We start from the raw sequence: 23,760 nt of genomic DNA, 5'->3' as shown, positions 1-23,760 counted from the left end.
GCAGACAAGACTCCACCATGGCCACAACCACAGTGCCACAGGACCAGTATGAGGGCCGAAGCTGGTGGCCATGCCAGGAGAGAGGGGAAGGCAGCAGGATGGGGCACATCCTGCATGTGCAGTGTGGGAGCAATGGATTAAACAGGGCAGAGCTGCTGACAACCTAAAATTATAGGGCTAAGGGAAAGCTAGACAGGGGTATGAGGAGTATTATTGCTCTGTAGCTCCTGACAGGCTTGGCACTGCTGCCTTTCATGCACAAGCACTGTGCATGGGCTCTACCTCTTTGCCGCTGTTCTTGACGATGGAGATTTGCCACCCGCTGAGATCCTTCTCCTGCTTCATGCTCAGTGACATCAGGGTCCCTCTGGTTTTCATTGGCTTCTCACCTGGAAACAAACCCAATGCAACATGTGGAAGCATTGCATGGGTCTACAATGACCACGCAATGCCTGGCAGCAAGAATATGCAGCGGGAGGGTGCCGGAGCTTTCCCACTTTGCCTGAATGCCGTGGAGGGGCGGCCCACTTACCGATGCCGAAACGCAGTGACAGCTTGTCAGCAGCCTTCAGCTCCCTGCTGAAGCTGAGCTGCAGCAGAAAGGGCTGCCCACGCCGCACCACCAGGTTCTCAATATTGTACTCATCCGTGTGGTGCAGGAGGGTGTTCTGGCTCTTGAGAAAGTCAATCCCAGTGACCTTCAGATCGCTCCCTGAAAAGCCATTAGCAGAAAGGGGGAAAGAAAAAAAAAAAACAAAGAAGAGATTAATGGTAAATTGCTCAGTAAAGACAGTTTTCTTCTTAATGGAATTCTTAATGGTGAGTGGGGAATGAGCGGCTTGAGGGAGGTGGCAGCAGTGTGAGGTTTTCTGCTCTTGCCAGCAGCCAGGCAGCCAGCCGGCACCCCAGCACCTCTGGCACAGGCAGCTGCCCACCACGAGCCCTTGGGGCTGCTTCCTCAGCAACCAAACATCTGCAAATGGGATCTTACTGGTTTGGCAATCCATGTCTGCCAGCCCACTGCCTACGGGGGCCAGCAGCCATGAGCAGCTCCACAGCCTGCCACAGGCCAGAAAGATGACAAGACTGCAATTTTTGTCGCAATACCGAAAATCTGACTTCTGCAGAAGTCTTGCTTCCCCCTCAAAAGTTGAGCAGAGACAGTGCATCTGCATCCCATCATTGCAGCTGCTGTGAGGCAACTCCACTCCCACGAGCATCTTGTACAGGAGTACACCAAAGGTCCTGACCACTGCAGCATCCCCGGGAGCAGTGCCCATGGTTCTGCCACATCCCTGAGCCCTCTCCTCCCTGCCCCATCTGCTCAGCTGCTTTGCTGGTGGCACCTTGTCAAAGCCAAGGCTGTGACAGCAACTCCTGCTGCTGTCACATCTGTGCCATACTGAACACATGGAATGTCAGCTCCTCGAATATTACAAATGGTTCTTTGTTATTGCAGGTATTAAAACAAGTAGTAATAGTAGTAGCAGTGGTACAGACAGGTGAAGAAAGCTCTGCTTGCCAAGGCACAATTCAGAGGTGATGGTCCCAAGCAGCCCCCAGCTAGCACAGAGCAGCTTAAAAATTAAACCTCACTGGTGGACTTTCTTCTCAGTGTATGCTTCTCTGGTCAATAGACTAGCCTTATATGAGCACTGAACACATGTGCTAGAATTTGGCTCCCCTCAGTTGCTGAGATCACCAGTGGTCTGGGATGCAAAGGGCCTGGGAAATGGGGCTCTTCAGGACACTGAAGCTGATTCTTTATTTTGGCCTCAAAAAGTCGTCCCAAATAATAGCACAACAGTCAGTAATCAATCTCTTATTAAAGTCTGCAGATGTGAATCTTTGCAAGATTTGGGATTTTTTTCCAAGGACTTGGTTTCTCCTATAACCCAAGTTACCAAAGGAAGGTCTGGGGTCGAGAGCCAGCTCAGCTGCATAGATGCTGCCTGTCTAGGGGAGATGCTAAACGTGGGGGGCAGAGCACTATAAAGTACTGTATCATATTATATATCTAATCTAATAATATATGTTACATATATCACATATATACTATACTACACTATACTATAAAAGAAATACTCAGAGATCACCTCAGAGGTTAAACATCCCTCAGGCTCCCTGGGCAGCAAGGGAGGCAGAGGTATGCCACAGCAGCCCCAGGGCTGAATAGTTGGAGGGCAAGGCAGGCACCCATCCCTGCTCAGGGTGGGGTGCTGCAGCACACATCACAGAGCACCGCCCCCCTTCATGCCAACCAGTGCTTCTGCCATCCGTCTTCAGCACAGTTTTAGACTCCAGCAAGAGTCCCAGGTGCCAGGTGCCTCACTCCCATTCATTCCCAACTCAGCAGATGATTTTATAAGACACTGTAGTTAAAATCACCATCTCCTGGGCTGCTCTCCAATCCTGCGGCTCTGGATGGGAGCAGGGTTGGGAAAAGCCTCAGCACCTCTGTGTGCCCAGTGGCTCATGGCTCCAGTCCGTGGCGTAGGAGCAGAGCTCTGAGAGGCACAACCGAGTGATACACTTGAGCAAAGAGAAAGCCCTCAGCTTTCAATGAGGATGGGAGTTTGGGGCTCACTGTGTCAAGCTTTGGCAGGCTGCCCAGGTGTGACAGGGAAAGCTGGAGCATGCCAGAACGTGGCTGAGCTGTATTTGGAAGTGTCTAACCTGTCTTGTACCTGCCCATTAAACATCCTTAGAGGATAAATTCTGTGTAAACAGTAGGGAGTAACAATACCTCAAAAGCACTTGGCTCATGAATGAATCAGTGATGAAGACACAGGAGAGTCAGGAAATGTAAATCAGTTTATCGTAAGTTAGAAATTAGCAAATCAAAGACATAATGGTTGAAGGGATTAAGTCATCAAATGTCTTGACAGATTCACACAGTACCTGGCAACCATGCTAACTTGAGTATCAACAAGAGCCATCCGTAACACTGAAGAGGCTGAAATCTGCTGGTGGGTGCTGTGGCATGAGAGATGCGACAGGCAGGGCCAGATCCAGGGCAGGCTGAAATCACTGGCACAGTTCCCACTGCCACCTGCGCTGGGCAGTGACCGCAGCCTTGAGTAAACTGAACTGACTGCCCATGGATCCTCCACCAGATTACTACCTCTGTGTATTTCTACTTAGTAACTATATAAACCATATTTATCTTAATCATATAACAATAATCAGTTGCACAGCAAATTGATTTAAAATTGACCATCTCCTTTTGTTAACATTTTCTTTTTGCTTTTTATTTGCTGACTGGCTGCCAGGTGCTAACCTCTGACACGTTTTGCGCAATAGAGTGGGGAAGGGGTGGTGGTGTATGTTAAAAAATTTCAGCTACGATTGCTTAACCCTTTTGAGAAGGATGAAGGGGAAATGCGTCTTCCTCTGCATTAACAAATCTCCAGCCACTAAAGCTGCTCAACCTTGTTCCTTATGGAAACCCTGGTGCCAGGCTGAGAAGCTACCAGAAAACAGCCCTGGTGATGGAAGAGGGCTATGGAGGCGTGTGAGAGCTGAATGTATAGGATGGTTGTGGAAAAGGGCCCTGGGGAATCTGTCCTTCCAGCATTTTCTAACTTAGAGACTGCATTTCCATCCCCTGTTTCCGGACATCACCAACACTGAGGATGCACGGAGAAAAACCACAGACAACAGCAGCCTTGGAACATGCCCTGACAGTGCAGAGCGCAGTGCCAAAGACCTGTCCCCACACAGCGCTGCCCGTCAATTGTGCTGCACTTATTCCTGTGCAAACGTACCCCTGATAACCTGTGATCCGGTTGGTGCGGTATCCCGTGCCAAGAAATGCCATGGAGCGAGCCAGCGGCATGCCCATCACCACATCCGAGGTGGCCCGGCCACAACCTGCCCTCCCCGGGCAGCCCCCATGTGCTGCTTTCGTCTTCCTGCTCTGCCTCTGGCACGGGACACAGGGCTGGGTGCCCACACACCCTGTGCCTGGCTGCCTGCAGGCACCCTGGTTTGCTAACACGGGAATTAATGATTTAGAGCAGAGCTGAGGGTGCCAAGAATGCGCCTGCTCATGGGACGGAGGCTCAAGCTGCAAGAGGAAGCCCTGGTTGCGCTCGCTCCTGGGGCAGGCCAGAAACAAACCCAAACCCCAAACGCGGTCAGATTTTTTTTTCCTTTTTTAGAAAAAATTTCAAGGCAGTATTTTTATCTCCTAGTTCCATGATTTATCACTCATAGAGTTCCTTCCTACACTAACTTACTGGCCACCATCACATTGCTACATGCCTGGGGAGATGTTCAGAGCTTCCAGAGCACAGTGATCACCCAGAACAAAAATGGGGACATGAGGATTTTGCACTGGTAAATATCTGGGGCTTTTTTTCCATAAGAGTAAGGTGATGAGGTTTTAAAAAAATATTAATACAGAACGTTTACAGCACACCTGCCTTCAGTGGGGAGATGCTCAGGACAGGAGGGAAGTGGGATGAGAATTGTAGTTTTGCAAGAGAGACCAAAATCTAGACACCTGCATTTATTCCCCATCCTTGCGCAACCTCCAGGCAAACACTCTCTCACATCCCAGGGACATGAGAACACATCCCAAAGATGCTGCTGTCTAAAACATCCTGGAAAATTTCAGCTCATCCACACCCAGAGTATGGAGATGTGAAATGGAGGGGCTTCGAGTGGTGTCAGGACATCCTTTCCCTCCTGATGGCTGTGAACTGCTCCCCGCTCCACTGCAGACACCACCCAGCCTGCACCACAGCTGCTCAGCTGCACCCCAAACCCCAGGGGGGTGGTTCAGCTGCTGCTACAGGAGTGACTCAGGCACCTTTCTAGGTAGGTGCAGGATCTTCTGACAATAGGGCAGGCAGGATGACCATGGGACATAGCTTAAGTCTAAATAAATCCCCTCTTCAGTTATTTTGAAACTTCTGTCAGATGTATCAGCCATCACTAAAGAGCAACAATTTACACAATGAAGTAGTCCGAAAGAAATTCCTTTCACCTTGACACAGAACAAATTTAGAAAAGCTGTATTTCTTTCACATTATCACTGATAGAGCCAGCTATCTACAGGTTGATGAAAAGTGAGTTGCATTTTTCAGTTGGTTTACCGATCCATCAAAACCAGAATTTGTGAAGCCAGAGCAAACCTATCTCCCATGAACAGTGGTGGCACCAGAACACCTTTCCCCAGAGTGTCACCCATGGCAGTCAAAGAGGTGAGAAACCCCTCACCTCCGCTGGAACTGCCATCCTCCCCGCAGGACACCTGCCAAACTGCATATCTAATGCAGGTTATCGTATCAAGCATTAAAAACTCACCAGAGTTACTGCTCATGGTTCTTGTTGGTGTTTTGACCCGAGGTGCCTGCAATGCCAGCAGCTTCCCAGCTCCTGAGTAGCCTCTGCCACTGGCTTCTGAGTGTGGAGAAGGAAGACAAGCTGCCCTTTATATCAGTGTCTCGCTCTGAGGTGTCAGCAGGTCCACTGCCAAGGGGTGGTGTTTAGAGAAAGGAAGTTCCCATGGAAAAAAAAAATGACTACAACTCCCTCTGCACATAGTCAGACCCTGAAAGACAGCGAAACTTAAATCCCAACTCACGTGGAAGGTGGATTTGCACAATCAGATGACAAGTGGACAGACCCTTCACTGACAAACAGTAAAATCATGGGCTAGATGAGTAACAAGAATGTACCTATGCCCTAACATCCAGGTTACCAGGACTCCAAATTGAGGGCTAACTTTACAAGGCAGCCCACAAACACTTAATCCTTAGGAAAAGAGAGCTCCTCATTAGGACCAATCTAACTTTCTTTGAAGTAATGAGATTTTTGTCATTGAGTTTGGGACAGAAGCACTTGAAGTTGTGGGCTAAAATCCAGCGTTTACACATGTAGGTTGGAAAGCCCAAGGACCCTGGTGCTGGCCCCCTTCTCACAGGGTCAGGCAGATGCCAGGGGAGATAGCCCAGCAGGAGCACCAGGTGGGAAAGAGGAGAAACAGGCCATGTCCAGGAGAAGCAAGAAACATGGTGAATCAGGAGATGTTTGCTGACTGCTCTTTGCTGACAGCTGTACCAAAGGTCTCTGCCCAGGAGGTGGCTGGACCCCACGTGCTCCACTGCCACCCTGGTCCTCAGGATGACCAGAGATGAAGAGATGAATCTACTCCATGGAGGGGAGAGCTGGTGGCACACAGGCCAACAGCGACATGAGCACAGTGGCTGGAGATACAAACATGTCCCCAAATACCCGAAAATGAAGAGCGGTTCAGCAGTGGGAGCAGCCTCGGTGAGCTGATACAGTGCCCTGATGTCTCCCTTATGGCAGCAGCCCAGGGTCCAGCAAGGTAGGATTCAGTCTGCAAGGCTGCCGCATTCAAATGTAGAATCTCCCTAAACAAGATCTCCCTGTGGAAGCCTTCAAAGGAACTGACTTTTCTCCACCAATTCAGGTAGCTAGTTATTTACTTTAGGAGGACTGTTTCATCTGGTGCTGAAATGTTGGTGCAAGCTAGATGCTGAGTTAGCAGATCCCACCCTTTGAGCATGTCATTGCTTGCTGACAGGTGTATGCTGGGTGTCCTTACTTGAGAGCCTGACTAGCACATCACAGGGCACCAAGGGTTCAGTACACATCTATAATCTTGCAGGACATCTGCATGAACATCTGACCCACCAGCGTTCTTAGTAGACAGAACATCACTCACCATTCAGCATCAGGCAATGTGCTGGCAATTACATATTTCACTGTTGAAAAAAACACCACGACCCCAATTTACCTTTCAGTGTTGCTTTTACTCTGCATTTCTTTCCTCCTGGAGGGTGAAAGATGTTGTTTAGAGACAGCACGGGATCAAGTAAAGCATACCTGGAATGTCAGTACAATAATACAACCAATAATACATGTAATCTGAACACTGATGATGTATGTTACTGGTTTCCACTTAATTGCAGCAACAGAGTAATCCACTTGATCTGAAGTCACTGACAGTAGCTTTCTAATCCAGTCTCAACTTGTTATATATCTACATATATCATTCCATGCTTGGTTGGAGGCAGCTTAAATTGTGTTGACACAGTAGTCCTACAGCAAAACCTACAAATTTTTGCAAACAGGAAGAGGTTGATGTCAGTAACACTTTGCTCCTGAAAAAATTTTTTTAGGTCTGTAGCGGAGGCAGGGCATGTGCTCACCAGGGACAGTCATATTTCCAATCCTATAGGGTTATGCAAAAGGCTGATTTCAACAGTGTGCATGTTCTGACCCTCACTTTGAACCTCAGAGTTCAAGGAAAGATTGTAGAAGTTAAATGGGTGTGGGTTCTGCCCTGCCATGAACTTACTCCATCTTGGAAGGCGGCTGACCTTTTCACGGTCTACAGGAATTTTTGGTTTATGTCAACAGACAGCATCTAGCTTTCAGTTCTCCTTTCACTTTGTGCAGCTGCTGGGCTTGCTTGCTCGCATTATTTTTTTTCTATGCACTGGTAGTATCTCAATTCGGTGGCACTAAACTTGGCATATGGTACAAGCACTCCTACATGAGCTCCTCCCCTGGCTGGTACAAGCTTGCCCTGCCAGGAAAGGCCATTGAACTGCAATATCCTCTGAGACAGTGTTGGCAGGGTCTGAGAAAGGGGATTTCAACTTAAACTGCAGGAATGTTTTTCAAAGACAGGGTTTCATCTTGTTTCATGTTGTCAGCTGGTGATCTCTGTCCTCCCTCCAGGCAAATCTCCTTTTGCCTTTGCTGGTCAGAGTGGCCAGAGTGGCTGGCTGTGGTTCAGCAGCATGGCTTTTTTCTCTCCTCTTTGGTGAAGCTATGAAAAATACCAGCCCTTCCAATTTTTTTTTCCCCAAACAGTTACAACAGTTAATCACTTCAATCTGTCTCATAAAAGTATACTCTTCTAATTAACAGAGCAAGAGATGGTATCTTTTTCACAGGCAATCTCCAGCCTATTGCCAATTACTTCAGCGACTCACTTCACAGCTTGCAAAATCAGACACCAGAGGCTATCAGCCTTATCTGCATCTATCTGCTTCACAGTATGTCACCTTATCAGCTGGCATAAGAAGGTAATAAAATGCAAATAAATAAAATCGGAATTCCCCTAAGCCTGTAAATAGGGCTGCTCCCCTATTTACAAGCTTTTCCTTTGTCTCAGGTTTTGTTTATTTTGTGTATCAAAACCGACAAGAAGTCAAAGTTCCAGAGCATGACGACAGATATCAATGCCAGGTAGGAATGACATGAAGAGCAACCACTTTACAGTTTTATTCACTTGCGACCCCATGTCTAGTTCTGGAGAAACTGACTTTTATAATAGCTATGTACTGACCTATATTTTTTATAACCACCTGAGGCTTCAAGTTGTTTCTGTTCTGTCTTTTTTTTTTTTTTCCATGTCCAGTTGGAGTAACACTCAAAATATTAAAACACAGAACAAAAGCACCACAGGTTTTCTTTTTGGCTCTCTGGAAAAGTGCCATCATCCTCCCAGATGCCCACTGGAGTTGCTCTGAGGTGCTGAGGGTGGGCAGTGCATCTGCCAAGGTACACACGCATACAGCCCATGTTTGGGTCCTGAGGGGCACCACGGCGAGAAGGTGCCTTCCACTGACCACAGCAGGACTGCTCCCACGTGTACCATCTAGTACGTGTCGAGTCCTTCCTGAATCACAGCCTAGGGAACGATAAGTAATGAGAAGTCTTGAGAGGATGAAAAGAGAAAGAAAAAAACCTAGACAGAGACCTGGTCCATCTCTTTTGAGCTGGACCTTATTCAAGGTGCTATGTTGGTCCTACCCTCACCATTTCATTAAGCTTGTATCTCAGTCGTTAGGAATTTCCTAGTAGCAAGACGCATCTTGTCGACAAAATGATCCTGACATGATAGTGCTGCTGGAAGGGGGGTTGATCTGGTCACTTCTTACTCATGTACGCCAACCATGGGCCATGACAGTGGCCTGTCAGCTATACTCCGAGGGCATCCCATGTTTCCAGCAGGCAGATTCTCTTCTAATTTTACATGAGTCAAGTTGTGGCAGGCAACTGGATGTCCGGAGTTGATGCAAGGTGGCCAAGCCCAGATCTTAACTTATCCCAAGTTGTCTGGTCCCAGCTACTTGGTAATGAGTTTCTCACAGGCAAATACCAGAGGTGTGATTGATGCCAGTAAAATTATTAGGAAATTCCATTGTTTCCTTCTCAATGAACCTTGAAAGAGGATTTTTTGACCTGAAGTTAATGATGTAGATAACTAGCTTTGGGCATTTACCTCCAAAGGGAATGAAAATCATATCACTCTGCACCCAACCCAGCACCACAGAGGGAGTCTGCTCCTGAAGAAGGCAAAGACAGAGATAAAATAGAGACCATAACTACATATATAACAAACATAGGCTTATGGCTACTCAGGCAAAACACTCTTGTGTAGCACTTTCCCTGCCCTGAAAGAGAAGTCCTGTGGTCAGTCACAGGAAATCGAGGTTTTAGTCCAGGCCATATTGGAAAAATAGAGCTGCTTTAACAGCAAGCCAAAACGCTATAACATTAAAATATCCTTTCTGGTTATTTCTAAGATCTCCTTCCTCTTCGCTGGCTGAGATGCAAGAAGCAAAATTGCAAAATCAGTCTACATACAGAGAGTAGCCATGTGTGAAGACTGAACTTGGCATTTCAAAACTATGACTGCTTGACCCTCAACTCTGGTACAAGTGTTTCACTGGAAACACTGCAATAAGTGTGTTCCAGTGCTGAGGTGATTACGTTATGTATTGGACTTAAAGACTCAGGATAAGGTACTTCTGCTTCTCAGCAAAACACGCCTTTGTAATTTTCTCCAAGAAATTGAAAAAAAAAAACAAAAATTCCATCACGTCACTTCTTTCACACAGCAGCTTTTTTTTTCTTAATGAAATTGCTCCCCTTTTGAACCTGAGGAACACGCCAGCCTCTGCTTCGTCCTGCAGTGTGTCAGCTGAATGACACATCGTAGTAGGAGGAAGGTCCTCTGGCTCTGAAGCTGCTGCTTGCCTGCTTCCCTTGCAGCCCCTGTCCTTGTGGTAGAGGAGACAGCCAACAGCTATCCCTGCTTACTTTTTCCATGCAACTCAGAGTCTTCTCAGCCCGTTACAAACCACCACTGTCTCTTTTCCACACTGAATGGTCCTGGCCTGCTAACTCACTCCTCACATTTCTGTCCCACCTTATCAAGAGACCAAAGATGGGGAGAAGGATCCCTTCACTGCTGTGTGATTCCTCAGCCTGCAGTGTGTGCTTGGAAAGGGTCCAACGGGGTGGGTGGTTACTCCAGGGCTGTATCCACCCTACTGCCACTGACCCATGAACTGGCTTCAAAAGTGTGCATGTATGACCACACTGACTGATTGCAGTGTGGACACATGTCCACAGACTACACCTAAAGCAAACAATATGAAAAAGTACGAGGAAAAATAAAGCAAAAGAGGGCTGAAAAAAAGGTAAGGGCAGGGTAATCAACAGTGCAAATATTGAATTGGGGATAAAACAATTTATCTGTGTATAAAAACAGCTTCAGAGAACAAGGAAAATACTGACAGAATACCTTCCCACCTACAGGATATGTGTTTGGTTGCGCGTGTCTAAGTGAGAAAACAGAAACTTGCATGCCAGTGTCTTCAAGTAACATTTATTTCTGCAGGGGTGGTGTAACAGCTTCTCCCATCTGTCTGTGTGGGTGTGTGTGTCTATACACATATTGATGTACACAGCCTACAGACTACAGGTCAGATTATGCCATACCGCATCCCCACCAGCCAGCAGCGTGACTGAAATCACTATGTGGTGCGAAGAGAGGACCTTCCTAGACCAGGAGGGTTTGCAGGAAGGTCCCAGTCCATGCAGCACTGGGGATCTGGCTCATGCGCTGTATAGGAGCAGATCCAAGGCATGGTGGGTGCAAAGGCTTTGGCCCACCCTTGGACACGTGGATGTCACATGCGGTAGTCTCCTTGGGCTGGTGGGACTGACTGAGGGCATGGTCCTTCACAGCAGCACAAGATGCTCTCACCTCGGTGGGCAGCTGGAGTAGCTCTGTGCCCACCAGGGTTTATTAGGAAGCATTTTCATGCAGCACTGGTTCCTGGCAGAGCTGTGCCTGTGAGTTGCCTAACTCAGGAGTGTCCTGAAGGGAACGAGTCACTCAAAATACCTCCTCTTGATGAGGAAAGTCGATTGGCAGCTGGAGATGTGGCATTTGTAATGCCTCATCCTTCCCTGGGGCACTGCTCATTTCTCCCTAAGTGTTGCCTGAACTCACTGAAAGCAATGAGGTTCAAAGACCTGGCTGATGTTCAGACCATGCACATGCACCAAGAGCAGGTCACGGTGCCAAGCAGAGTTGTTTGACCCCCAAAACAGAGAGGTTCCGCTTGTGTCAGGAGGAGGCCAGCTGCTCACGTGGCCAAGCTCCAGCCCCAACTCCCACAGGCGGGATGAAAGCGCAGCTTGTAGTGACCTCTGAGCCAAGCGAGATTGAGCAACAGGTTCAAAACGTACGTGCCTCTTCCAAAAAGTGGTGGTACCATCTGCCACGCCCCACTTACTACAACTCTTTCCAGCCCTTCCCTCCCACTGATTTCTGTTGCTGCAGCTTTATCCCCGCAGGGTGCAGTGGAGCCTCTGTGCTGTGCAAGTCCCATGTAGGGTTGAGCAGGGCGTGCATCATCTCCCCCCAGCAAAATGGGAGTGGGGGGCCCAACCCAGAAGCTCCTCAAGCATTAACCCAGCAGCAGCAATCCCTTGGGACTTCAAGGGTGTGCAGTAGCCCCAGGAGCTGCTTCGGAAGTCTTGGCAATTAGTACAGACATTCACAGCCACTTTTCCTTAAACCCCAAGGAAAAATCGAAACAACTAAGGGGGTTATTAAGCAGAAACCAAAAAGTTTCCCTGGAGAGTGAAGAGAGTGGCTGGGTGGTTGCTCAGCAGGACAAAGTGTCCTGTGTATGTCGAGTGCTGCTAGTGGACCTGAGTTACCGCGGTGCTGCATGCAGCTTCAGGTCAGAGCACTGCAAGGTCCAGGCTTCCCGGAGCTCTGGTCACCCCATGCTGGGGTGCTGCAGCTGGTCAGTGTTACCCTGCCCTGGGAGCCACCACTAGCTTTGCACAAGCAGGCTGTCTTCTCAACCAGCAAAGGTTCAGATGTATGAAGCACATCATTATCAGCAGCTGAGTATGGTGGGGTCCTTCTCCTTTGAGAACAGTGCATTTGTTTTCAGGCTACGAGTGCATACACAAGTGTCCATTTTGGTTTCTGCTGTTAGCCAACAAGCCTCTGGTGGCCTAGGTCTGTACAGCGCCTCAAGGAGGAACCTCCTTTCTGTGGCACAGTAACACGCAATGGGAACTGCCAAACTTGAGGTAAAAGGGCAAACCAGCTTGTTATAGATGGAGTTGCTCATGAGATCCATCCATAGGTCACAGGAAGTTCAGCCTCCTGCCCAGATGTGATGGTCACCAACACTGGATCGGGTCAAGCTGAGGTCTCGTCTAGCTGAGCCTTGACAACTTCCATGGGTGGAGCCTCTGATGCCTCACTTGACAACTAACCTCCTGGTGACATTTTTGTCCCTGATCGTCAGCTTCAAAATCTGAAGACATAACCTGTGCCTGTCGCCTCTTGTTCTGGCCACTTCTGTGGAGCTTGGTTCCATCATCTCTGTATAACTCCTCTCTAAGCACATGTTGGCTGCTATCAGGTCAGCCTGAGCCTCCCTAGCTCCAAAAAGCCCACATCCCTCAGCCTCTCCTCATAGGTCCCTGCCATCTTGGTATTCTTGTGCCAGAGCAGTTTCACAGTATCCGTCTTGAACTGGGGAGTCCAGCACTGGAAACAACACCCCAGGCACAGCCGCCGACTACAGCAGGGCTCTGAGAGGGACTGACTGTCCCTGCCCAACCTCCATGGCCTCCCCTTCCACTCTGCCCATGGCCCAAGACCCAATTTCATATTTTACAGGCAGGTTGCTGACCTTTTTTTTTTTTTGGTGTTAAAGTATCTAGAAACAGACTTGCCTTAGAAAAGGCACTGAAACACCTAGCCCAACAACCATCATTTGTCTGAAACTAGGTGGTGTTGCTTTACAGTCTAAAATACTTTGTTTCTTCCTCAGGACCACATTTTCAGAAATGTTTTCTTGCAATTCTTTCCTTTAAAAAGTGACATGGCGCAGCACCCCAGACACTTGGTTTTATAGGCAAACTCCTGGCTCTCCTGGGAAGGCCTTCACCACTGACTTGAGCTCACCCCAAATTTTTCTCTGAGACCAAGCGAGCTGTAGGCACCACGACACTTGCTGTGGACAAGTACCCACACTACACAACTCTCAGACCCCCAAAACAAAGGCCTGCTGTCGCTCTTCTGCAGAAGGGTAGCAGAGCACTTGGCACCAGGAATACATCAGCATTAGTACCCATTTATTTGTAACTTCATGCTTTTTCTGTGACAGCCAAGGTCAGATCCATGGCACCACTCTTCTGGTGTGTTCAATCACCATGACTTCCTTCTTCAGAAACACCCCACCACTTGCAATATTTTAGTGGAATTAACTATGTGAGTGATACCCATGCCATGGGATCAATATTTAAGGTCTCTGAAGAGTCAACACAGGGCACTGAATCAAATTCCTTGGAAATTTTAAATAAACCAAACTTGGCAGAACAATCTCCTGATCTTATTTACATCTACTTCAACTACTTATCACCCAGGCAAACACACTGTCCTTCAAGATATTTTGATATATGATGTGACCGAGATGTTGTACAAACCTACCAAGTTTCAGTGGCTCCTTCTCAATGACAACAAGGATATTTCTCAGGTTTTATGTAGAGTTCCTTATCTAATCAGTCCAACTATGCTTTAAGGTTCAACTGCAACTATAATTTCATTTGGCTTTGTTCCCTGTAAAGGTATTATTTACATTAGAATATAATACTCTTGGACCTTGTTTATACAACAGATTTTGCAAACACTTCCCACCATTAGTTCAAGCTTATTTACTTCCATCTTCATGAGCGACATGGTGAGCCTTACTGTTAACCATGCACCTGCTGCTTCTACTGTTTAAAGCGTGACATGGTAGAGCTCTGCTTGAGGAAAATCTGATGAACAAGGTACCAGAAAATTAGGGTTGTGTTTGAGAATGAGGGGAAGATGCAGGAAAGACTCATTACAGCCAACGCCTGGGAGACATGAAAACAAAAGTGTATTTTTCTGGAATTTGAGCAGAAATGTGTACCTGAGACTCTTCTCTAAAAATACCTCGGCTGAAGTATGCAAAACTCCATGCAAGCACACTACTGTAGTTCCCCCATAAGGATAACCCATCTTCTGTCCTGGTAAACCAAGGTCTTATGGCTGGCCAGGATCTTCAGCCACCTTGCAAAGTCACAGAATCACAGAATCATTCAGGTTGGAAAAGACCCTTGGGATCATAGAGTCCAACCATCAGCCCTACTCTACAAGTTCTCCCCTACACCATATCCCCCAACATCTCATCCAAAAGACCCTTAAACACCTCCAGGGAGGTGACTCCAGCCCCTCCCTGGGCAGCCTACTCCACTGTCTGATCAATCTTTCTGGGAAAAATATTTTCCTTATGTCCAGACTGAACCTCCCCTGTTGGAGTTTAAAGCCATTCTCTCTTGTTCTGTCACTAATTACCTATTCTGTCACTAATTACCTAATACAGGTCTACCACATTTGAACTGCTCACTCTTCAAACACAGCTCACTCATAAGTCTCACATCACTTTTTTGCATGTCTGGTCTAAAATATATGTAAATATTAAATTTCAGCCACTGAGCTTTGGACAGTGTTTTAATTTTCAAGCGACAGCACCCAGCCACATTTTGGATGAGCACACACAAACCATTTACCAAAAGTGCACTGCTTTGCTACACAGCGATTGCAGCCTTCCTTGCAGCCCTGGCCCCACGCTGACAAGCAACACTGGCAGATGTGGGCCAAACCCTGTGTACAGAAGAAAGGGATTCTGCCAAAAAAACACACTCTGCTTGGCAATCTTTCCCTCCCACAGTAATTGGAGGAAAACTCATTTCTGTTCCAACCTTCAAGTATTTATGACTGAATTTACAGCCCTAGATTATGTTCTTCCTCCTTAAAAGAGAGCATCACCAAGTAAAATGCTGCCCACACTTTCTGCACCTGTGCAAACATCTCCTAGACCTTGACCTCCAACAATGACTATAATAAAGTAATGTCAGTTTTGAGATAGTCCATGTTAAGAAACTTTCCAAAAGGTTTGTTAGGAGGAGGAGCAATAGCCAAATTACCCAGAAAGTCTGGTCCTTCTCCCGCCATTTGCACGAGAGTGGCCACAGCTTACCGCTGGCTGAGTTAGTAACGAGGGCAAACAAATCAGGCTTATAGCCTTCATTATTTCTCCATCACGTATAAAGGTCTAAGGAGACTCGATGTACTTAGAAATGCATAGTTCCTGGTTGTCATCTCCACAGACCTATGGGGGATGCTGGGTCACCACACTAAACCGCACCTTCCCAGGCAGCTGGACAGATCCCCTCTTTCTATCACTGCTGCTACCCAGAGCTCCCCAGGTGCGAAGACCCATGTTGGTAAGGAGGAAAGGCATTCGGAGCACTCTGCCCTTTCCCACCACTTATGCAGCATCTCTCTTTGGAGGGGAAGACTTATGAGCACACCGAGGGGAGAGGCAGAGGCTTTCCCCCTCTTGGGCCACAGCTGCCAGAGGTGATGAGCTAGCATGGTCTCCTGAAGCAAGGGACATGAAGCAAACAGCTCTTGGCCTCTTCTGGGGACAATAACTTTTCATTTCTGCTACAAAGAAGGAAAAAAGCATGAACCCAACTCCAGTAGCATTTCCACCCACAAGTCTATTTTTACATTCCTGCTGGACATGATGCAGATCTGCCAGTCATGATAAAGCTCACAGGTTCCGATACAGGAGGCTCACAGAGATGTGTCCTTAGGTTTTCTCCACTCGACACAACATGACTCACTGTCCTGGTTTTGGCCGAGATACAGTTTTCTTTTAGTAGCTGTACAGTGTGTTTTGGCTTTAGTGTGGGAATAATGCTGATAATGCACTGATGCTTTAGTTGCTGCTAAGCAGTACTTAGGTCCTATGTCAAGGATTTTTCAGTTTCCCATGCTCTGCCAGCAAGCAGGTGCACAAGCTAGGAAGGAGCAGGGCCAGGACAGCTGACCCAAACTAGCCGAAGAGATATTCCATATCCCTTCCATAGAGCATCGTGCTTAGTACATAAAATGGGGGGAATCAGTGGGAAGAAGCCAATCACTGCTCGAGGACTGTCTGGGTATCGATCAATGGGTGGTGAGCAACTGCATTGTGCATCACTTGTTTCTTTTTCTTCAGTTTTATTTGTCCTTTGTCATATCCCTTTTCATTACAATTATTATTTGTGATTGTTATTATATTGTATGCATTTTAGTTATTAAACTGTCCTTACCTCAACCAGTGAGTTTTACTTTTTTTTTTCCAATTCTCCTCCCCATCCCACTGCAGCGGGGAGGAGTGAGCAAGTGGCTGCAATGGTGCTTAGCTACCAGCTGGGCCTAAACAACGACACTCACTTTCTGTGGTTACAGGAAGACAGAGACAACCTGGCAAGCCTAGAGCAAACAAGTGACATCACCAACATGGTGCATACATTTATAGGCATCATTATATTTCTTGATTAGAATTGCAGCTAAAAAATCTCAAAGTAAAACAGAATGTATGGGCAGGGAAAAGAAGTTAATACCTTAGAAATTATGTTCCTGACACACGCACAGTGTTGATATCTGAACACAGAGTAATCACTGACCCAAAATTTAGCAAATGTGTGGGTACCAGTGATCTGTTTGATTACAAAAGGGAACCAGCATCATCCAGAGGCGTAAGAAAAGTGTTGCTTGAGAAACTCCATTTTACCAAATGTTAAAGCAACTGCCAACTTAAGTGTGGAGGGGGGATATGTTGAACATGAGACACTCCCAGTGGAAATAGCTGACTGTTCACATGCAGCCTGCTGCATTGTCCCAAAATTACAGTTTGGTCTACACTCAGCAGGAATGGTGATCAAAACCCCATTCTGGTTAAGAGTTTAAAGGAAAGAGCAGCAACCTTACAGTGAGTAACATGTCAGGAATGGGCGAGAGGAAATTACAGGCATCAGATAAAAATGGCAAGTTAAAAGGTGTATGTGTGTGACTGACATGGGAAGCTGCAGGCATTAATGAAAGGCTCCGCAGCCTTACAGGCAGTGGTGGGCATGGGACCATTTCAAGAGGCAGAGAAGAAAGTCAGCAGAGCAGAAATACCAGCTGCCTTCAGCATCTACTTAGAATTATAGACTTATTTAGGTTGGAAAGGGCCTTTAAGATCATCGAGTTCAACCATTAACCTAACCCAGCCATGTCCACCACTAAACCATGTCCCTAAGTGCCACATCTGTCTTTTAAATACCTTCAGGGATGGTGACTCAACCACTTCTGTGGGCAGTCTGTTCCAATGCTTGACTTCTGATTAATTTTCTATTTCAAGACAGGTCCTCTTACGGAAAAGTACTGATGCACAGCCACCTTCCACAGACACCATGTTTACTTTCAGCTTTCTCCAAACTGGGAAAGCTCTGCAGCTGCAGGGTGTGAAGCGGAGGAGCGGCTGATAAGCCTCTGGCCCTGATTTCCACAATACTGACTCAGAGTGGACCAGCTCCCTCTGAGGCTGTCACTGCCACCACACCACTGCCAACCTGACAGGAAAGATGCGAGTCAGCAGATCAGCAGGTGAGCTGGGGTTAGCAGGTCCATGGCCGGCGTGTTTGGAGTCAGCTGGGGGCTGGGGATGCTGTCATGAGGCAGGCTGGCAAGGGACAAGGGGTGGCATGGCGCCATGCCCCCGCTGGCAGACATCACGCCTCCTTCTTCTCCACTGGGAGATGCGCCAGCCGGGGTGCAGCCGTGTGCAGCAGCACGAGGCCGCAGAGCATCGTGGCAAGGCCGACCCACCACAGAGGCGTCCACGTCTCCCCAAAGAGAAGCTTGCCCAGGACAGCCTGAAGGAAAAGACAAAGACAAAACTTTGCTGAGCCGAGCCACCCCAAAGCCTCCTGCGCTGCCAGAGCTGCAAGGACTTCTGCTGGGAGAGATGGCCCTGGAAAAATCCCTGCTTGAACAAACTCCTGCTGGGACCACCAACAGAAACAGCTGCTGTGGGTGATGCCAGAGATGACTTACTCTACCATACAGGCTGGAAGCACAACCATACTGTGGTCTCAAAGCAGGAGTCTGCCAGGTGCGTGTGTGCTTTGCTGCCTTCCCAGCAGCTCTCAGGAGCCAAATCTTCAGTCAACTGGGCAACTGCAGTCAATAAAAAAAGGGTCTCACTGACTTGAGTTTTGGACTCCATCATGAACTGACTATGAGCTGGAGCACAGAAATAAGGTGGGCAGCTGCTGAGAGTGGAAAGTGAGCAGAAAAAACCTGCAGGTCAAAAATGCTCTTGCTGTCACTAGAGACAGTGCATCTTCACACCCAGCTAGGGTGGCTTTGGGTTGTCACAGGTGAGCTGTTGCAAAGGAAAAGCAAAACAAAGCAAAGCTCCCAGCTCCGACTCTCACTGGCAATTAAAAAATGCAGTAAACTGTATGGCTGCTGTAAGGCACTGTGCAATGCACCCTTCCTCCTGCATCACCCAGCAAAGTCCTACAGCCTCTGCTGTGAACATCTGTCAGAGCAGCAGAGGCCCAATACAACTATTTCATGTCTGCCTGTAACTCTCCTTTTCTGGCCAGTGATGCCGGTCATGCTGGGAGATGAGGTACAACCAGTCATACCCAGTGTGACAATTCCCACATTGCTGGGCTCCTCCAGGCTTCAGCACCTGGGGAAGGGATCTACTCACCGAAGAGATGAAATTGGAGGCTGTCATCGTCACAGAGGCAGAGGCCGAGGAAGAGGAGAGTCGCAGGGCTTTTGCAAAGACCGTCCACATCACTGCATTGCACGCAAACACCAAGCCAACACAGCCAATGCGAAGCAGCACAGGCAGCTGTAGGATGAAAGGGATTTTTACTGCCCACTCGCCTACCCTCACTAATTCATGGACACTTTGGAGAAAAACCCAACAGTGTGCGCCTCTGAAGCTGAATTACAGCTGGTATTACATGGGGATGAATGTATTAAATCACAAAAGGAAACACAAGCGAGGAAACAGCCCTGGATGGAGCGTGACCCTGGCATGTCCTGCCGTGAGTCCTCACTAGATGTATGGAAAAGGGTCCAGTTCAGCCCTGCCAGAGACAAACACCAAACACGTATGTGCTGGTGCTGTGTGTGGTCCAGGACCCATCTGTTGTAAATCTGGGCTGAGACCCAAACCACCAGTCCTCACCACCTCCCATGACCTGGCCTGACTTACTGTCACAGTGAGGGCAGAGTCGGGTCTTCTGGGAGGAACGTGAGAACTGAGGGGCTTCGTGTCTTATTTTGCAGGCTCACTGGAGAGCAGATTTACTGAGAGCTCTCTGCTCTAGCATATAGTGGCAACAAAACCACCTGTGAATTCAAGGGCCTTCAAGGGCCAGCTAGGTTCTCTAGAAAGATCTCCCTCCTTAGACAACCTGACAAGATGTGAAACAGCCTCAGTCTGAGAAAAGGGCACAGTTTTACTTGAAAAGCCTTCACCATGCACAGGCTCCCCCCATACCCATTGTTTTAGCTGCTGCAGCCATCTCCCTAGCCCCAGGGTACCATGTCCTTGTTGTGAAGACACCAAAGGAGAAGATCACAGGCAGATCACAACTCTCACAAACACTCAGGGAGCATGAGGGCAAATGAAAGCCAGGCTTTGTTTAAGCCTGTAGGAATCATGCCTTCATCACCTGTCACCTTTCAGTCCATGGTGGGATCCACCCTGAAGCAGACAGAAACGCATGTGTGAAGCCACCAACAAACACAGCTGAGAGGTGGCACCTGCCCCATGGGAATGGCTGCTCTGTGGCCCCTGCCAGCTGCCCAAATCAAGGGGAGCCACTGTGTTCTGCTCCCACTCAGAAGAAATTATTAACTGCAAGCTAGGGGAGGCCACAAGGATTTCTGAGGGAAGTGATGTAGCAAGGACAAAGTTAAAAGGAAAAGGAGGCTGTAAATCAAATCCCTGGTTGATGGTTGGCGCAAGCTCTCTGAGGCTTAACCCCAATCCGGAGAGGGATGGTTCATGTGGTTTGGCCTCATTTTGCCCCACATTTACAAAGGTCTCCAACTTTATCAGGGCAACAGTAAATGATTCAAAATGTCTTCCGTCACTGAAGAACTTTGCTTTCCCACCACTGCCATAGCAAACCCTGCAGAGAGGGCTAAGAGGGACAACCATGACCAGCTGCTACCAGTCCTCTGAGGAAGAAACCTTCTGCTGTGCTGCAGCTCACTGTGGGATGGGGTTTGCCACCCAGCTTCACCCTCTGCCCGTGTGACCAGCCAGTTTTACCTTGCTCAGGGCAGCTGTGTACATTCACACATACCTCTAATGGGTAGGCAGATCTGAGAGTAGAGAGATGGAAGGGGAAAACAATTCTCTGTATTTCACCTAAATTCAATATATTTCTGGATCAGAAAGACCCAGGTTATGCTGCTGGAGAAAAGCCTTAAGAAAAAGAGATCTTGGTACTGTCTTCAACCACCAGGTATAGAGAGGACGGAGCCCAATCTCCTCTCTGAGATGTACTGGGATATGAGAAGAGACAGCAAGCAGAGGTTGGAACAAATGAAATTTTGATCTGATACAAGGAAAAACAAAGGTAATCAAACACTGGACCAGAGGTCATGGGCCCTCCAACCTTGGAGGTATTCAAAACCTGACTGGAGAAGGTCATGATCAACCTGTTGCAGGTTGGATTAGAGACCTCCGGAGGTCCTGCCTCACTTGAATTAGCCTGAATTAGCCTGAATTAGCACTTGAATTAGCTATCACTGGTGGAGCAAAGCTGGTTCCCACCATCGCAGCAGCTATGCTATCTTCAAAAGTGACTCTGAACCCATGGATGTTTCTTCCGATCGTCTATTGCAGAGCCCGGGAAATCAGTTGCAGTGTGCTCTGCAGGTGGCATATGCCCAGAAAGGCGGCTTTCCAGAGGGAGGATGAGTCCCCCCTGCGTCATGGGCAGAGGACTGGTCATCATAATGGCACGCAGGCAGAGAGAGAGGAACGTCCCCAGGTGTTCCCCACAAGGAAGGAGGGAGGTATAAATTCCTCCCCTGCCAAGGGCTCAGCCTAGCCAGCCCAGTGAGTCAAGGATTACTGTTCTGATTGCTTTTCTAAGAGATTAATTTCAGTGTACATTTCAGATAATCCGGAATCACTCCTGAAGTGGCAGAAGTAATTTTATACAAAGTTTGTCAGGGGAGAGGGGAAAGTAAAGGAAAACTTTTGTTTAAGTAAAATGACCTCTCCTGATCAGGCTGCTCTTAGGCTGGGCCATCACAACACATTCTTCTGGTCAGGAAATCCATCTTTGTGCTGCCGTCAAGTATCCTGCTACTACGTCATAACCTCTTAGAAGCGTCAATGCACTTTTAACATCTGCTGCCACTTTTCACGCTGCACAAGTGATGGCTGCTCTCTTATTTTTAGATTTCTGCAGTTCTTCCTCAAACACAAAACTCCTTGAATCTCTGTCACCTTGTAGTTGCTCTGTAGAAATGCCTTTGCAGCAAGCGTGCAGGATTCAAAGGGAGCCCTCTGAAACACTTAAGCATCTACAGTCCTGTACAATTTAAGCTACTAGGAAGACTACTGCATTTACTTAAAACTTGGTTAGTTTTGCAGCTGAACCGATTCACTTAGTTCATAATTATCACCTAGAATAGACCTGAAACAAGTAACTGAAGGAACCAATTTGTCCAGAAAAAAGAAACACCGTTATGGACTCACAGTTTACCTGAGGTTGGAAGGGACCTCTGGACATCACCTGGTCCAATCCTGCCACTCCTAGAGCAGGTTGCCCAGGACCATGTCCAGACAGCATTTTAATGTCTCTGAGGATCTCCACAACTTCTCTGGGCAACCTGTGCCAGTGCTCGGTCACCCTCACAGTGAAAAAGTGTTTCCTGATGTTCAGGGGGAATCTCCTGTGTTTCAGCTAGTGCCCATCACCAGGCACCACTGGAAAGTGCCTGGCTCCATCCTCTCTGCACCCTCCCTTCAAGTATTTATACATGTTGATGAGATCCCCCCTGAGCACTCTCTTCTCCAGGCTGGACAGTCACAGGTCTCAGCCTCTCTGCACAGGAGGGATGCTCTGGTTCCTTCATCACCTTTGTGGCTCTTTGCTGAACTGTCTCCGTAGCTCCATCTCTTTTTTGTACTGGAGAGCCCAGAACTGGAACGAGTACTCCAGATGTGGCCTCACCAGTGCTGAGTACAGGGGATGGATCACCTCCCCTGACCTGCTGGCAACACTCCACCTCAATGACACACTGTCATAGCACCTTCAGAAAACCCCCCACCAACGCACCCCTCAATAAATGATATTTATATAAATTTCAAAGAAGAAAAATACTCTGAAAATATGCTGTCAATATTCTCTGTAATTCCATGTACTTTCCTGTCAGTGCAGGGCACAGTCTTTCTAGGGGGACAGAGGAATATCGGGAGTTAAATTTTTTATTCTCCTTCCTGTCATCCTTTCTGATATACTGGAAAGGATCAATAGGATTGGCAAATACTGGGTTTTTGCTTTTTTAGCTCTCTCTAATAATTACACAAGTTGATTTTCTTTTTTCCTGATGCAAGGCTGGATTTGTTCAGATCTAGTTTCTCTTGTGGGTCCTCCTTTGGATTTCAAGTCCAAATGTACATTTGCCATATGAATAATATCCCCTGCTCTACACCTAAACGAGACTCCACAATGTGTTTTTTGATACACATGTGCTGTCAATGTCAGCATCTCACCATTCACAGTCTTGTGTACGCCTCCACCATGCCTGTGCGAGGGTTCACTTCTGTAGGTAAGGACAGTGTGTCTGAGGTGAGAGGCCAGCAATCCCATGTAACCTTAAACACAACGAGGTTTGAGAAACACAACCGAAGTAAAGATCATCCCCCAGGAACACCCACGGGTGAGCTCACCAGGTGAGCACGGCGGCTGAGCAGCACGATAGAAAGCAAGTGCTCCACCTCTCTGCTCTTGTCATGAGCAGAGAAAAACAGAAGAGGGAGAAGGGCAAGGTTATTAGCAGAACAGCAGGCTGAGAACAAGTGTTTGATATTCAAGTGTACTAACATCCTGCTTTTATCGCAGAACTGACACAAATCCACTGCAGCTGGGGCTTCTGAGTTGGGTTTGGCTTCAGGCATTCTTGTACCATGCCTGTTCTCTTCTCTCCCACATACCAGCAGGCTTACCTCAGCCTGCTCGCTGTCTGTTGACATTACCACCACGCATTAGCCAGGCTACCTCGAAGAGGTGAGTCAGGGCTCGGCTCCCAGCAACTCCCCCCGCAGGCCTTAAGGGCAGAGCCCCCCCCGGGCGAGCAGGAGGAAGAACCGGCGCCTTTCCCGCCCTCAGCCCTCCCTCACGGCTCAATGGCGCCGGCGGCCGCAGGCAGCACACGCGTTAGCAGATGGCGGCCGCTTCCCGGCGCTGATCTCCTCCTCCCTCCCTCCCTTCCTTACCCAGCCGCCGGCCGCCTCCCCGCCCGGCCTCAGCGCCAGCTTTGCC

General features: G+C 48.0%; 1 protein-coding gene across 3 annotated transcripts in view; it reads right to left on the bottom strand.

Moving 5' to 3' along the window:
* Positions 1 to 23,760, bottom strand: part of TGM4 (transglutaminase 4) — a 32,928-nt gene extending 9,168 nt beyond the window's left edge. The window contains exons 1-8 of one of the 3 annotated variants that reach the window (XM_026841945.1): positions 23,715 to 23,760; positions 18,945 to 19,091; positions 17,505 to 18,096; positions 8,809 to 9,338; positions 6,773 to 8,680; positions 5,314 to 5,409; positions 533 to 712; positions 283 to 389 (exon numbers count right to left, since the gene is read on the bottom strand). In XM_026841945.1, the coding sequence (XP_026697746.1) occupies positions 283 to 389; positions 533 to 712; positions 5,314 to 5,329 (303 nt within the window). In that variant the 5' untranslated portion in view covers positions 5,330 to 5,409; positions 6,773 to 8,680; positions 8,809 to 9,338; ... (1 more) ...; positions 18,945 to 19,091; positions 23,715 to 23,760. The remainder of the gene's footprint in view (positions 1 to 282; positions 390 to 532; positions 713 to 5,313; positions 5,410 to 6,772; positions 8,681 to 8,808; positions 9,339 to 17,504; positions 18,097 to 18,944; positions 19,092 to 23,714) is intronic. The other 2 variants (XM_026841946.1, XM_026841947.1) reach the window with 2 other exon arrangements.

The sequence above is a fragment of the Athene cunicularia genome (genome assembly GCF_003259725.1).
Source record: "Athene cunicularia isolate RWA chromosome 2 unlocalized genomic scaffold, athCun1 chr2_part1, whole genome shotgun sequence".
NCBI lineage: Eukaryota > Metazoa > Chordata > Aves > Strigiformes > Strigidae > Athene > Athene cunicularia.
The sequence above is the reverse complement of the archived record's forward strand: the minus strand, read 5'-3'. Positions and strand labels throughout refer to the sequence as shown.